Genomic DNA, 15,775 nt, shown 5'->3' on the forward strand with positions numbered 1-15,775 from the left:
CAGAGCAGAAGAGAACCAATGAGAAGTCAGTGGAATGCGCCCTGGCATTATTCCTCCCAGCTTTTAAAGTGACTGACACATCTTTTTAACTAAACTTAGCTCTTTCCATAGTGTGTATTATCTGTTTATGTTGATTTATTAGTTAGCTACTTGCTAGGGGATTTTAATGTACTGTATAAATGTAGCAGAAAAGTCTATTATAAGCTGTGTTACAGGTTCCCATTGGCCCCGTTTCCTGCGGTTTCAGTGGTCCGATCACTAGTGGTCGCTATTTCTTATAGCACCGCTGTTTGGGCATGTCACAAAAGTCTGAAACACTTTGTTTACTGAACTGTATATTTTTTTCCCCCTTGAATGAATGAATGAGGCATTTATCACTTTCATATGTACTAGCTACTGTACACCTAAAGTGCTTTACAATCATATCAGGGGATCTCTCCTCCCCTTGGCAATAATATTGGAAATGAAAAGGGTGTTCTTTGTAGTCAGGACTTCAAGGCATCTTGAGCTTGTTTTGCCCACAGTCATAATTTCAGCCATTTAACCAAAAGCCGCAATGACTTCGGGACTATGGAACTGGCAATGCTAAAATGATTACTCTTTTCCAGGTTTTGGCTTACAAAAATGCATCATCCCTGCACCACTCTATTCAAAGGCTCCTTCAAATAGGTCCTTCTCGTTTCTCGTGCAATGAAGGATACAACAGTTTGATCCTTCGCGGCCCTGCCTACCCCAGAATTCATTGCGCGCCAGTGACGACAGGATTTTTTTTGAAGGAAATTGCCGAATTACACTTTTAAACACAAGTGTTGGGTTTCAACTTACTCAAAAATCGAATGATACAAATGTAAAAATAAAAAATATGTTCAAATGTTAACATATCTTACTAAGGTGACCATGACCTTAATTATATACAATAAGTAAATGGGAATAGGAGCGGGCTTCACTCAGTGATTAAAGTAAACTTTAAGAGTGCTGGCCTGAATAATTGGAATATTTAGAACAGGAGAGAGGCCGCACTATGCATAAATAGTCTTTTTATTTGCACAAACGCGTTTCGGCGCGTGCCTTCTTCAGTGTGCAACAAGATCACAGTGTACAAGATTGGTCACAAGATTGGTTACACTGATCTTGTTGCACACTGAAGAAGGCATGCGCCGTAACAAGTTTGTGCAAATAAAAAGACTATTTATGCATAGTGAACTGCGTCTGCAAATAGACCCCAAAAGTGTGAGCATGTAAATATATATAATTTTTTTAACAAAAGTATAGTTTAAACCTTAATTACATTTCTTTCAAGCATGCTCTGTCATCAATAATGTTAAAAGATTTAGCTTTATAAAATAGTAGTGTCTTTGAATGCATATTGAATGTCATTGAGATCAAGACTGAAGGTGTTTTCTGGGTTCATAGCACTTTATACTTAGTCAAACACTGCATCAAGACACTATCTTTCACACTGCTGAAGAGTATCCGGCTGACATTGGTGTCCGTGGCACAGATGAAATGAGAGTAAAGGCTTTTGGAGTTCTCCTTGCCAACTGCTTTCTGTCTATATAACTCTCTGATGAACTGCTTGGCATCTTCAACGTCCCGACGTTTGCCTGAAGGTGGCGCCGACCCACAAAGGAAGGTAAAGGAAGAGTGAATCAGGTACAACAAAGAAAATAGATCACACAGATAATGCTGCCTTTCTTTTCATTTAATGTGCACCAAAATACCTTCAAATTCAGGAAAGTATGTTTGTAAATCCGAGAACTGAAGTTTCTCGGCCAAGATGTCCATTTTGGTCAGGAACAGGATGACAGAGGATTGATCAAACCATCTTGAGTGGATGGTCGTGTAGAACAGTGACAAGCTCTCTTCCATACGGTTCTGTAGCCAAAGAAAGGAAGGATACACAGATTAACAGATGTATTACACAGGAAGGACAGGAGACATACGAGAACAAACTGACATGACAGGTAATAGAGTGCAACATTGCTCGCCCCCTTTTTCAGCAGCGCTGGTTCCAGAAGTTTTTTTCTTTTCTTTATAGTATTCTATAGTATGCTAGTATGTTATTCAGAATTCAGAGTGTGACTATTTTTGGAATGGAATACTAGTGTGCTGATTGCCGAATACTTTTTTTTAATAAATAGTGGGATTGCCACCTCATTACATATGAATTATGGTCTTAATGTTTGGTTAGCACACAGCATTGTGGGAAGTAGTTGGTCATCTGTGTATTTTATAGTTCATTTTTAAGTTTACCCCAATGGACAGCTATATTTGCCAAATTGTGAAGTGTACACAATGCAATACACTCAACTTGAAATTTGACTAATAACTTTATTTGATCAGAATTTCGGAAGGCCACTGTCAATAGGAGAGAGAGAGCAACTGCCGTTACAAGCTCCAGTGGCCATAGAAATAACCAGTGTCCTGAGACGCACACTAGGACTGCACATGCACATTGGCTGGACCAACTTGAAATGTACACTGGCTGTTTCTCAGTCGGAAAGCTGCGTACTAGTTAGGCTGCATATCTCGGCTGCCACGTCGCCAGGCTCCGTCAAAGGATGTCTCAATTTAATTTTTAACAAAAGTATAGTTTAAACCTTAATTACATTTCTTTCAAGCATGCTCTGTCATCAATAATGTTAAAAGATTTAGCTTTATAAAATAGTAGTGTCTTTGAATGCATATTGAATGTCATTGAGATCAAGACTGAAGGTGTTTTCTGGGTTCATAGCACTTTATACTTAGTCAAACACTGCATCAAGACACTATCTTTCACACTGCTGAAGAGTATCCGGCTGACATTGGTGTCCGTGGCACAGATGAAATGAGAGTAAAGGCTTTTGGAGTTCTCCTTGCTAACTGCTTTCTGTCTATATAACTCTCTGATGAACTGCTTGGCATCTTCAACGTCCCGACGTTTGCCTGAAGGTGGCGCCGACCCACAAAGGAAGGTAAAGGAAGAGTGAATCAGGTACAACAAAGAAAATAGATCACACAGATAATGCTGCCTTTCTTTTCATTTAATGTGCACCAAAATACCTTCAAATTCAGGAAAGTATGTTTGTAAATCCGAGAACTGAAGTTTCTCGGCCAAGATGTCCATTTTGGTCAGGAACAGGATGACAGAGGATTGATCAAACCATCTTGAGTGGATGGTCGTGTAGAACAGTGACAAGCTCTCTTCCATACGGTTCTGTAGCCAAAGAAAGGAAGGATACACAGATTAACAGATGTATTACACAGGAAGGACAGGAGACATACGAGAACAAACTGACATGACAGGTAATAGAGTGCAACATTGCTCGCCCCCTTTTTCAGCAGCGCTGGTTCCAGAAGTTTTTTTCTTTTCTTTATAGTATTCTATAGTATGCTAGTATGTTATTCAGAATTCAGAGTGTGACTATTTTTGGAATGGAATACTAGTGTGCTGATTGCCGAATACTTTTTTTTAATAAATAGTGGGATTGCCACCTCATTACATATGAATTATGGTCTTAATGTTTGGTTAGCACACAGCATTGTGGGAAGTAGTTGGTCATCTGTGTATTTTATAGTTCATTTTTAAGTTTACCCCAATGGACAGCTATATTTGCCAAATTGTGAAGTGTACACAATGCAATACACTCAACTTGAAATTTGACTAATAACTTTATTTGATCAGAATTTCGGAAGGCCACTGTCAATAGGAGAGAGAGCAACTGCCGTTACAAGCTCCAGTGGCCATAGAAATAACCAGTGTCCTGAGACGCACACTAGGACTGCACATGCACATTGGCTGGACCAACTTGAAATGTACACTGGCTGTTTCTCAGTCGGAAAGCTGCGTACTAGTTAGGCTGCATATCTCGGCTGCCACGTCGCCAGGCTCCGTCAAAGGATGTCTCAATTTAAAGGATCCTTTGAGGCCTAGTTTTGCATCCTTAATTTGGCCTATTTTGAAGGGTGCATCAAGTGTATCCATCACATCCTCCAAACACCCACAATCCTTTGCACACATTCCAATTCACAAAAAAATAATTAAAAGCGAATGAATTTCACAACATAATGCAAGACAAACACTTTTTTTTTTTTACATGAAGCCATCGTTTTGTTTTGTTGTAAATTAGTCACATAATGCTAAACTGTGCATAATGTAAAGCGCTGGGAGACCACAGAAGCACCTGCTATTTGAGCATAAGAAACAACATTTTTGGGACAGTTCACGTTACATTTTGTCGCTGATTTGAAATGTTATTTAAATGTGAGTGTGGCTGAAATAGATTCCCGGATATATGGAAATATATGGCTGCCGGCCGGGTAAACTGACTTTCCTTGGGGAAGGAGAGAGACAAAAACATACAATCTTGTTATTCTCCTCCAGAAATTGGTCGTACTCGCAGAGGGAGGGTTAGAAATATGATTGACGTCACATTCTCAAAGCAATGGATCCACTTCCGCCTTTCTCCCCTCTGACCACTGATATCTATAATCCTGAAAAGACAGACAGACCAGAAATCAAGTTCAGTCATCTCATCCGCTTTATTATTTGATCTGCTGTGGTTCATTCATACCAGACCTGGATTTGTCCCTATAAGTTGTTCCTTTCTTTCTGTCATGTTTCATAACGTCTTCCAGTAGCGGCTCCTGACCGTAAATTTAGGTAGGGGCAGATTCTGGGTCTTAGCCCTAGTATGTAATGTATATTTATTGCCTCCGAATATTGTTTTAGAATGTTATAAGTTCTGGAGGAATTCCGGTGTGGAAAACAAAGTCATTTTCATAGGAAAATTGTGGGGTGCTGGAGAGCTGGGGAGGGCTCCGAGACCGACTGCCCCGCTTAGTGTCGTGATACATGTCCGCCGAATCATGCGCTAAATTTTAATATATCCTGCTTACTTTAAAACAGGAAAGAATCTGAAAAATATTTGTTGCAGAATGCTGAACACTTATATAATTTATTATTGATTCAGTTTATATAGAGGATTTGGATGAGTATTTTGGTGCCCTGCACCGAAACACATAGCGACTCACTTGATTTCTTCTAACATTTGATTTAGTAAAAAAGTAAAAAAAATAATGACAGTATTTGGGTGAATCTGTCACCCAGTATCTGTCCTTTTAAATGCCAGCATAAGCTTGACTGGTCATTGGTGTACCTCAGAGTGATCATCCATACTAACACGCTCCTCTGTGATGCCGTTGGTGGGACATCGGACACGTAGAATGTCTTGATTTGTAGGGATAAAGTCTACAGCTGTGATGCGGTCCAAGTCACTAATAAAGCTTTAAAAACATATTTGCTATTATTATTAATACCAAAAATAATGCAATAACAAATATCACTTTGACTGAAAACCATGTGTGGCGTATAATTGCTTATGAAGGCATTATTTGCTTAACTAACTTGCATAATATTCGTTTAGTAGCATCAGGAAAGGAGAAGACACATGCAGGAAGTCAATTAAAGACAGGAATTGTCTTGAACACACTTACTACTCAGTGGAGTCTAGTAACTGATACTCTCTGCGCCGGCTGTAGCAGATCTTAAAGCCTTGGTCTTCCCATAGGTGACGAATGGCCTCTACGTAACTTCTCTGCAGCTGCATTATCTGATGTATGTCCTGATTCTGGAACCACTGGGCATAAATCTACAGACATCACAGACTCATGAGACTGCAAATACATTACAGTGCAACATCCAATCTTTATTAAATTAGTGCAAGCATGCAGATTTTTTTTTTTACTGTTGTACAAATAATACATTTGTGCTCAAAAATTCAAGTTTTTAGTGACGAAGCGACAACTAAAAACTCGAATTTTTGAGCACAAATGTGCTATCAGAAAAAATTATGACAAATCATCAGTCGCGAGACATTTTAACTCTGCGGGACATGATGTTAATATGCTCAAATTTATGGGCTTGGAGTTTGTTAATCTGTCCCCAAGAGGGGGAGACCGCGAGAACCGCCTCCTTCAGCGAGAGGCGTGGTACATTTTTAGCTTAAACACATGTATTCCTAATGGGATGAATGAAGATCTGTCACTAAGTTGTTTCTTGTAAATGTAACACTATGCATGTATATCTTATGTTCATTCTGTATATGTATAATGAAATGTATAATGTATAACAGCCGTTGTTTTTCATTAATGGACTAATTGAAACATTGGTGACACCATTGGACTGTTTATTATTTTAAATGTATTGGTTGATGTCAATATGGGTGTGTCAATGGGTGTGGGCATATAAGATTGGTTACACTGTGATCTTGTTGCACACTGAAGAAGGCACGCGCCGAAACGCGTTTGTGCAAATAAAAAGACTATTTATGCATAGTGCGGCCTCTCTACTGTTCTAAATATTCCAATTATTCAGGCCAGCACTCTTAAAGTTTACTTTAATCACTGAGTGAAGCCCGCTCCTATTCCCATTTACTTATTGTATATAATTAAGGTCATGGTCACCTTAGTAAGATATGTTAACATTTGAACATATTTTTTATTTTTACATTTGTATCATTCGATTTTTGAGTAAGTTGAAACCCAACACTTGTGTTTAAAAGTGTAATTCGGCAATTTCCTGTCGTCACTGGCGCGCAATGAATTCTGGGGTAGGCAGGGCCGCGAAGGATCAAACTGTTGTATCCTTCATTGCACGAGAAGGACCTATTTGAAGGAGCCTTTGAATAGAGTGGTGCAGGGATGATGAATTTTTGTAGGCCAAAACCTGGAAAAGAGTAATCATTTTAGCATTGACAGTTCCATAGTCCCGAAGTCATTGCGGCTTTTGGTTAAATGGCTGAAATTATGACTGTGGGCAAAACAAGCTCAAGATGCCTTGAAGTCCTGACTACAAAGAACACCCTTTTCATTTCCAATATTATTGCCAAGGGGAGGAGAGATCCCCTGATATGATTGTAAAGCACTTTAGGTGTACAGTAGCTAGTACATATGAAAGTGATAAATGCCTCATTCATTCATTCAAGGGGGGAAAAAATATACAGTTCAGTAAACAAAGTGTTTCAGACTTTTGTGACATGCCCAAACAGCGGTGCTATAAGAAATAGCGACCACTAGTGATCGGATCACTGAAACCGCAGGAAACGGGGCCAATGGGAACCTGTAACACAGCTTATAATAGACTTTTCTGCTACATTTATACAGTACATTAAAATCCCCTAGCAAGTAGCTAACTAATAAATCAACATACAGATAATAAACACTATGGAAAGAGCTAAGTTTAGTTAAAAAGATGTGTCAGTCACTTTAAAAGCTGGGAGGAATAATGCCAGGGCGCATTCCACTGACTTCTCATTGGTTCTCTTCTGCTCTGCAACATACCTGGCATATCATGCATTAAAGTCAGACTTTCGGGAAGTGCAACTGGTTGATCTGAAGTGAACAAACGTGACGTAATTGACAGAAAACTGCGTTCAGGAAAACTCCTTCAAGGTGCCACGGACACTGTTTGTTTCAAGGAAGATGGAAAGCCTGTTGTATGAATGAAGGTGAGTGATTCTCTTTGTTACCCCTATTTCCCTCATTTTTTTTAATTTCCCCTCTTTTGTTGTTGTTGTTAAATATGATATAATGACTGTTTATTTGTTGTCCACAGAAGAACTTTCACATTTCCATTTAAGACAGAGACTACATTTACATTTTATTACAGACTTGTAAAGCTGTTTTTACACTATTAGTGGTGATGTTAGGATCTAGGCTACACATTAAGTTAAAAAGTTTGGTTTATTTTAAGCAAGAGTGCTTATAGCCTATATATTTTGAGTGTAGGCCTAGCCTATCGCTTTAATTTACTAGGCTATAACAATTAAACAATTAAAATGTATTCCATTATTTTAACTATATCACACAACAAGAGTGCCGTTTACCTCAATGTCGTTTTTTAAGTGTAATATTCCATACCTCAGTTAATATTGCCATATGCCTATCTGTTGTAAGTGGGGGACAAAATTATATTTTCTTGTTCTAGTTAGGGTTTAAGGATTAAAGTTCTAGTTAAATAATTTAATTTCCGTTTATGCATTTGGTCACGTAACATTTCAAATTGCAAAATGCTCAGCTCACGTAAATTATATTTTAAATTCAAAACGGCTAAATCGTGGCATCCGAAGCGGGACCAGAATGTCTTCTAGCAAAAACTCTTCTAGCACGTGTATTTACCTGTGTCAGCTGTGTTGTCGATGCCGCGAAAGCACCAAAGTGACAGAAGGATTGCCGTAAAGTGTGTATGACGTCATTGACATTATAAAAGACTTTTTAAAGCAAATAAGTGACTCTAAAAAATCTAACACCAAGCAATGTGTAATTTCTTTGCATCAAATTACTAGACAAAATGATATCCTGAGAAAAGTGGATTTTGAGGGGTATAGCTCCATTCCTTCTGCACTCGTCCTGTGAGCGCCCTCATATGGAACCAGAGTGGAACTGCAACCAGTTCAGAAGCCGGAAGTTTACTGAGAGTGACATTCTCTGGTAAAGCCCGCCTTCTTAGATTTGACGTCATCTAGGCTAGTCATTTTAATATTGACGAGCGCTGTTAGACTACTAGACCACCCTAAAATTAAACTTTTTCAACCTTTTCTAAAGAATAATCCGAACAACACACTATGGTGATAATTAGGCTACAGCCCTGATATCGAGTTATACAGGCTTTATGTGTCACCTGGCAACGCACAAACTAAAAACCGGTTTGGATAGGACATAACATTAGCCTGGGAAAACCCAGACCACTCTCAGTTGTAACTGAGTAAGGGTCTGGCAAAGCTCCATAGACAATTCATTTCCACAGGGGCGTCACCAACGGACGTCGGATAGATCTAAAACCAATCAGAGCGATGAATGACATGACGTATGCAGAGCGACGGAGAAACATCTCGAGACTCTCAGCAATTCTCTGTTTTTGTTTTAATGAAAATGACCATTTTTAAATCGCTTGAAACAGACGCGATAGCTGATTCGAACGAGTGATGTTGTGATGTTCCACGGCGGAATCCATCTTTGTAATGTACAAAATCTGCGTCACCGTCTCTGCTCTGTCGTCATCGTGTAAAGCCCGCCCCAACGTTTCTGATTGGTGCCGCGATTTCGACGGATTGGAAATGGGTTTCAATGGCCTCTTTGCCAGACCCACTTGCAGAGCAAATCTACATTTGCCGGAAGTGGTCTGGGTTTTCCCAGGCTAACATAACATGTCTCTACCACCTCAAAACGTTTTGTAATTACTCCGCTCAAACTCCACTCCGGGTTTTCCATTTCCAGCTCCCCGCACACTAGTCCAAGAAACCCAAAATGCCAAAGGCCATTGCAAAGTGTCCCTCCCAAATTAACAACCTGAATTCACCCCAACTACATGGTCAAAATAGGCTAAAGCTAAATGGCTATAATAATTATTAATTTATGTTTTTGCAATTTCTGTTGGAGATGGGGCAGTGCTGCTGTAGATGGTACACCTGTTTCTTGACTGAAGAGGAAAAGGCCGCCAATGCCATAAATAAGGAAATCAAACACATCCTTGCAGAGCAGAAGAAAAGGGAACAGAGAGAATTCAGGTTGCTTTTATTAGGTGAGATGATTCTGTCAATCTTTTATCTGAATTGTAATAAAACATATAAACATGTTGATTCATTTTAAGTCATATGTGGAAAAAGTATAAAGTCAGCACACAAAATAGACTCCATTTATCTTTGTGAAAAAAATATTTGAAGACTTATTTCTCTGAGAGTGAAAGTAAATTTAGTCAGAGCATGAAAAGTAGTTTTTTAGTAAATACCATTTTGGGCCATTTCTCTTGATGAACTGATTAAATTATTATTATTATTATTTTAGTGGTGATTTTAGTGGATGTTTGTTGTCAGTTCCCCTTCACGCGGGTGTCATGACTTTTTTTGTGAAATGTTTTGCTTAAAAAGTCTTTCTTTAAAATCAATGTCAGTTGGTTTGATATTTTGTTATATTTTCCAATGCAATAACGATCATACACTTTTTGTTGACCCTATATTATAATAGGCCTAATTGCTATTTTGTTGACCAATATTATACAACTAGAAATAGTGTAGATATATGCTCTATATAGGTTATATATTTAATTACACTTTACTTTAAAAGTTAAAATGTATTTTGTCTCATCCTCTTTGCATATTTTACTGTAGTTCAGATTTATTTTGTCTTATCATCTTTGCATATTGACCCTGAAAAAAAAGAAAGAAAAAGCTTGCATTTTGACAAGCATGGAATCAAATTCATGGTGTTTTTTTTTTTTAATCCCCCTGTGGTGAACATCAAGTTTTTAATGTTGTTTATATGTCAATGTGGTGTTTTGAATATGCATTAAGACAAAGCATGTGCAAAGTCACAAGTCAACACCATTGCTGAATATTTTCCCCTTAAAACTGCAGTGAACCAAAGACAGTCTCAAAAAGGCGGTTTGAAATCGCTGGTGTTTCTGACATCACAAACTACCTTGTAACCAATCACGTCAACGTGTGATCATAAACAACTGGATCTCTGAGCTGGTGCGAGTGAGTGGAGGCGGGGCTTATTTGCATATTCATAGAACCGAGTATACTAAATGAGGCAATGGTGTAGAGTTATATTCAAGTTATTTTAAGGCATGACAGATTTTTTGTATTGACTACAGGGGGACTTTAAAACCTTTGCTAATCTTTGCTAAGCACGAACAACATTTTTGTAACACAACACATAAAGGCATACACAGATGAGCCATTACATTATGACCACCCCAAGCCTAGAGCAAACATAACGCCTGGCAAACTGCAGTTCACAGAGCGGTACACATTGCATCCGGAAAATATTCACAGTGCTTCACTTTTTCCACATTTTTTCCACATTTACAGCCTTATTCCAAAACGGATTAAATTAATTATTTTCCTCAAAATTCTACAAACAATACCCCATAATGACAACTCGTAATATGGGACGGCAGCGGATGTTTTGCATTGCTTTAGCATGGTTGAAATCATACTTATCTGACCGTTATCAGTTTGTAGCAGTAAATGAAGAGATGTCTTGTCGATCACAAGTTCAGTATGGAGTACCACAAGGCTCGGTGCTAGGACCGTTTCTGTTCACTCTGTACATGCTACCCTTGGGAGATATCATTAGGAAGCATGGCATTAGTTTTCACTGTTATGCTGATACTCAGCTCTATATTTCTTCACGCCATGACGAAACTTATCAATTTACTAAATTAATGGCATGCAGCTGATATAAAAAACTGGATGACTAGCCTAGTAATTTCCTACTACTTAAAAAGTAGATACAAAAACCAGATATTGTAATTATTGAACAAAAAACTTTCTCACGTAATAAAGAATGCTGTCTAACACTGGATGGCTGCTCTGTCAATTCTTCATTGTCGGTTAGTAACCTGGGTGTGCTCTTTGATACCAGTCTTTCATTGGAAAGTCACATTTCTAGTATCTGTAAATCCGCATTCTTCCATCTTAAAAATATATCTAAATTACGCCATGTGCTCTCAATGACAAATGTGGAACAATTAGTTCATGCGTTCATGAGATCAAGGCTAGATTATTGTAATGCTCTTATGGGTGGTTGCCCTGCATGCTTAATAAACAAACTACAGCTGGTCCAAAACGCAGCAGCTAGAGTTCTCTTTAGGGCGTATCCAGATCTGACGAAGGACACGACGACAATGCAGTCCTGAAAAATTCTATATTATACATTTTTAAGGCCAGACAAGTAATTTGTTGAGGTCAATTTGTAAAGAAACACTACACGCCTCCTCACATATATATTCAAACGCGCATGCCGTGTTAGCTAAGTTAATAACCAATGATCGTTACATTGTGAATCAATCAAAACTAACTTTAGCTGGACAATAACTTTATTCCAGAGCTGCTGTAAAGCCAAAACAGTCACTGTAAAACTGCTTTGAAACAATCTATATTGTTAAAAGCACTATATAAATGAAGGTGACTTGACTAGTGCTAAAAGAGGTTACATGCAAATACAGGATCAGTAGCAGCTTTTAAATAGTTCCAACTATAATACATATCATTTTAATAGTTATATACATGTAGTTTATTAAAAGTGGAAGTGAGAACAAACTGTCTGGACCTTGTTCATTAAATAAAAACGTTCCATAGTCAGGGGTGGACACAATTTTAACAATGCCCCAATTATACAATTTCCTACTCTTTTCTTCCAAGCAGTTTCCACATGGTGTCGATATAGAGCTAGGAATCATCTGCAAATCTGGACGTTGATTCTCTCTTATTACAGTTTGACAATGATGACACCTCTCAAGTCAAGTCACTTCAACTATAAACGGAACAGAAGCACCATGTGTAGTCTGTGAGTGGTTTGAGTAATACGTGTATATGTAAGGCCTATATATTTTTATGAAACTATTAGAGGTGTTACAGAGGCTAGGACTTCACCAGATATGTTTAACTAGGAATGGGCGTTGTCCATTCAGTCGAATAGCAGGGTTTGTGGCGAGACACGCCCCGCGAGCTCCACAGTCGTTCCTCCACCAACCTTGCCTCATTCCGGACCCCGCCCCCTCGCGCGTCTCTATCTCTGATGGGCTCCGCTCCCTGTCACTCACGCTCCATTTTCCAGCTGTCGCAGCTCCAGGTTTGTGTGCGACTCACACCGGACTGGACGGTGCGATCATCTGGAAATTTTTTCACTCCGTCGATTTTTTAGGAGCTCACACCTGTGTCATTTTTTCGTCCATTTCTCGTCTTTAAATATTCATCAACCCCAATCGGATGCAAAGAAATGAGCGGAGAAATCAGCGCGCGGAGTGTAAATAAAGATTCCGGCTAGCTAGCAGGTTAGCCCACCCAATTAAGCTAGTTAGTGCGCTTAGCTAATTAACTTATCGGGTTTTGTATGCTCAAAATCAAATGTTTGCACTGTAGTCAGTGTTGTATGTTCACACAGCGTCTTTAAAAGCGCATATGGCTGTCTTCTGCCACCTGTCGCCGTGTGTTAGCCAGAGATCCGGGTAGCTGATGGACAGTGTTGCGGTGATTCTGGGCACTGGGGCGGTTAGCTTAGCGAGACAGCAAAGGACAGCACGGATGTCGTGGCAGGCTAGTTTGTCCCTCCGGGACTCTAGTTGGTAGTCATCACAGATTATTAAAAACAGGGCTTGGGTTTGTCTGATAGTGGGGAGATCTTTGGATTCACATCTGGCCTCCAATCTCATCCAGTCTTTGGCCTTGTTTCATAGACCCGTTTGTATGAGCAGGCTGAGGTTGTGGTGCTCTATTTTGCTTCATCGATTTACGTGTACCGTCATAAGGCATCCTGGATCGCATGCTGCATTTTTAAACAACATTCCCCCAAATCCATCCTGTTCCTCTTTCGACACGGTTGCAAAGGGAAGCGGACCGTAGAAGTGTGTCAGATCAGGGTTGGGATCTCCAAACGCTGTGGTGATGACTCTGGAGTCCATGATGGCCTGTTGCATGAGTGAAGAGGCGAAGGAGTCCAAAAGAATCAACGCCGAGATCGACAAGCAGCTCCGGAGAGACAAGCGAGATGCGAGGCGAGAGCTCAAACTGCTCTTACTGGGTAAGTGCATCTCTGAATCTCTGACAGCTGCTGATGGCTAACACATAAACGCATATTGCTTTGTGGGTCTAATTCTAATGCATAGTGATGCTGACATGCGGTTTAAGTCCAAATCAAAGGCAAACGTGTTACTCTCACTGCTTATGTCATTCCTCTACATATGATTTCGCTTTATATAATGCATGCACGTCGCATTGTGCTTTTAGGATTGTTCAACGAAATGTGCTTGTCAAAAATCCTACAGAGAATGCTGATGGAATGTTTATCTTAATTAGACCTAGTTCTAATAGGATCTGGCGTTCCCACGGTCAGAGAAATATCAGGGACTTTCATGGCATATTCTGTAGTGATTTTTTTTTTTCTTCTTCCATTTTTGCTTGAGTACATGGTGAAAAATATAAAAAAATGTATAGTGAATGTTTTTGCTTTATTACATGGGGAAAATAGTGTTTTTACATTTTTGCTTGGTTACAATGGGGATAAATATTTTCTATATATAACCTATATATTTAAATTAGGTTTGTCATTCATATTTTTACTTTACATAGCGTTTATGAACTAGCATTCATGTGTTATAGTCATTGTGTTTTTGCGATATTCCGCAATATCTTGTCAAAAATCCTAAAAGGAAAAAATCTCAGTCATGGAAAGCTGGAAATATGAAGGAACTTAATGGAATATTCTATTGAATTATTATAATTTTTTCCCCAGCTTTTGCTTGGCTGCATGGGATAAAAATATTTAAAAATGTATTCAATATAGTGAATGTATTTAGTTATATTAGGGAAAATATTCTAATGTGTAGTGAGCGTGTTTTTACATTTTTGCTTGGTTATATTAGGGGGAAATATTGTATATTCCAAATACACAGGGAATGTATTTTTTCATGGTTACATTATTTATATATATATATATATATATATATATATATATATATATATATATATATATATATATATATGGGGTTTAAAAATTCCCAAGGATCAAACATGAATCCTCAAAGAATCAAATATTTCAATTGTTCCCAAATTATAATAGAAATGTAATGTAAGAAAGCACGCCAACAATTGCAGCTTTGTTTTCATCCGTTAAACTGTCACTAAAAGTCTAGATGTTAAGTTATTAGCAATGAGCATTAGTAAGTGTTTTAGAGTTGCATGAGTGTCAGTTTACATTCATCTCGTGATCTGACCATTAGGCTGCTCTTTGCTTTCGTTTTGGTGTCAGAGCCATTAGGTCATTTGTGGCTGTAAGCAAAGCTAAATTGTCAGCAATTTAAGCCTAAGAGATTGTATCTGAATATTTCAGTACTGCAGAGCGTTTCAACAACACGCGTCCTTACATTATTCTCAGAACGGAGAGATGCAGTAACTATGAAAATAATTAGATCAGAGGCTTAATTTGAAACTCGGGTTGCAAAATCTATTTAGGACGGTGTTTGCATCGCAGTTAATTTCTGCTGAAGTCAAAGAGAGTCCAGATTTTATCTTTTCTGATTGCGTATCTTTAACCCGATCGGATGAGCCACAACGAGAATACGTAGCGCCAATGTGGAGAATGAGACCTATTGTGACCAGATTGTGGTTTTACAAGCCGATCCGGTTTCCAAAAATGGCAAAAGCTGGCAGCCGTGCGGCAGGTTTCTGTTAAAAATGGCTGATCTGGTCAGAAAGGAATCCTCAAATTGCGTAGATGAACAGACATGGTCACGGGTAGTGTGTAGTGTGGGCTGACCCGTAAAAGTGCTTCATAGAATCCATGTCCTTAGAAAGCTTGGGCCCTGCTGCGTGCAACACAACCAGCCTTTGTGCCGAGACTCTCAGAGGAAAGACAGCAATAAGATACGCCTCGGTGGAGGAAGAGGGCCTTGCGTGACCAACGAACGCTGTTAACCTTCTGCTTCTGTCTCGACTGCTCTGTCTGAAAGCTGACAGGAAGTTGTCATCTCTCTGTGTTTTAGGGTCTCATGTTCTCGCAGATCAACAGATTTCAGTTTTACTTGTATGCTCAGGCCTGGTTTCACAGACATGGTTTAGATCAAGCCAGGATTAGGCCTTGGTTAAATTTGGACATTTAAGTAGCTTTTATAAATGTGCCTTAGAAAAAAAAACATTACTGATGTGCATCTTGAGACAAAACAATGGCACTGACACATTTTAAGATATCTCAGTGAGTTGCTTTCAGTTAAAACTGCATTTTAGTCTGTGAAACC

At 38.9% G+C, this 15,775-nt stretch overlaps 1 protein-coding gene and 1 pseudogene across 4 annotated transcripts in view; one reads left to right on the plus strand and one right to left on the minus strand.

Annotated features, from left to right (window-relative positions):
• Positions 1 to 2,728: 2,728 nt before the first annotated feature.
• LOC306988753 (guanine nucleotide-binding protein subunit alpha-14-like) lies at positions 2,729 to 7,947 on the minus strand (annotated as a pseudogene). The gene is made up of 7 exons (XR_013800723.1): positions 7,900 to 7,947; positions 5,476 to 5,630; positions 5,139 to 5,265; positions 4,559 to 4,626; positions 4,343 to 4,473; positions 3,043 to 3,196; positions 2,729 to 2,925 (listed from the first exon to the last, which is right to left on the minus strand). The product of XR_013800723.1 is annotated as a guanine nucleotide-binding protein subunit alpha-14-like (transcript).
• Positions 7,437 to 15,775, plus strand: part of gna11a (guanine nucleotide binding protein (G protein), alpha 11a (Gq class)) — a 40,041-nt gene continuing 31,702 nt past the window's right edge. The window contains exons 1-3 of one of the 3 annotated variants that reach the window (XM_079592790.1): positions 7,437 to 7,487; positions 9,418 to 9,559; positions 13,371 to 13,563. In XM_079592790.1, coding sequence (XP_079448916.1) covers positions 13,428 to 13,563 — 136 coding nt within the window. In that variant the 5' untranslated portion in view covers positions 7,437 to 7,487; positions 9,418 to 9,559; positions 13,371 to 13,427. Of the gene's footprint in view, positions 7,488 to 9,417; positions 9,560 to 12,580; positions 13,564 to 15,775 lie in introns of those variants that run through there. The other 2 variants (XM_079592788.1, XM_079592789.1) reach the window with 2 other exon arrangements.

The sequence above is a fragment of the Phoxinus phoxinus genome (genome assembly GCF_949152265.1).
Source record: "Phoxinus phoxinus genome assembly, chromosome: 20".
Taxonomy (NCBI): domain Eukaryota; kingdom Metazoa; phylum Chordata; class Actinopteri; order Cypriniformes; family Leuciscidae; genus Phoxinus; species Phoxinus phoxinus.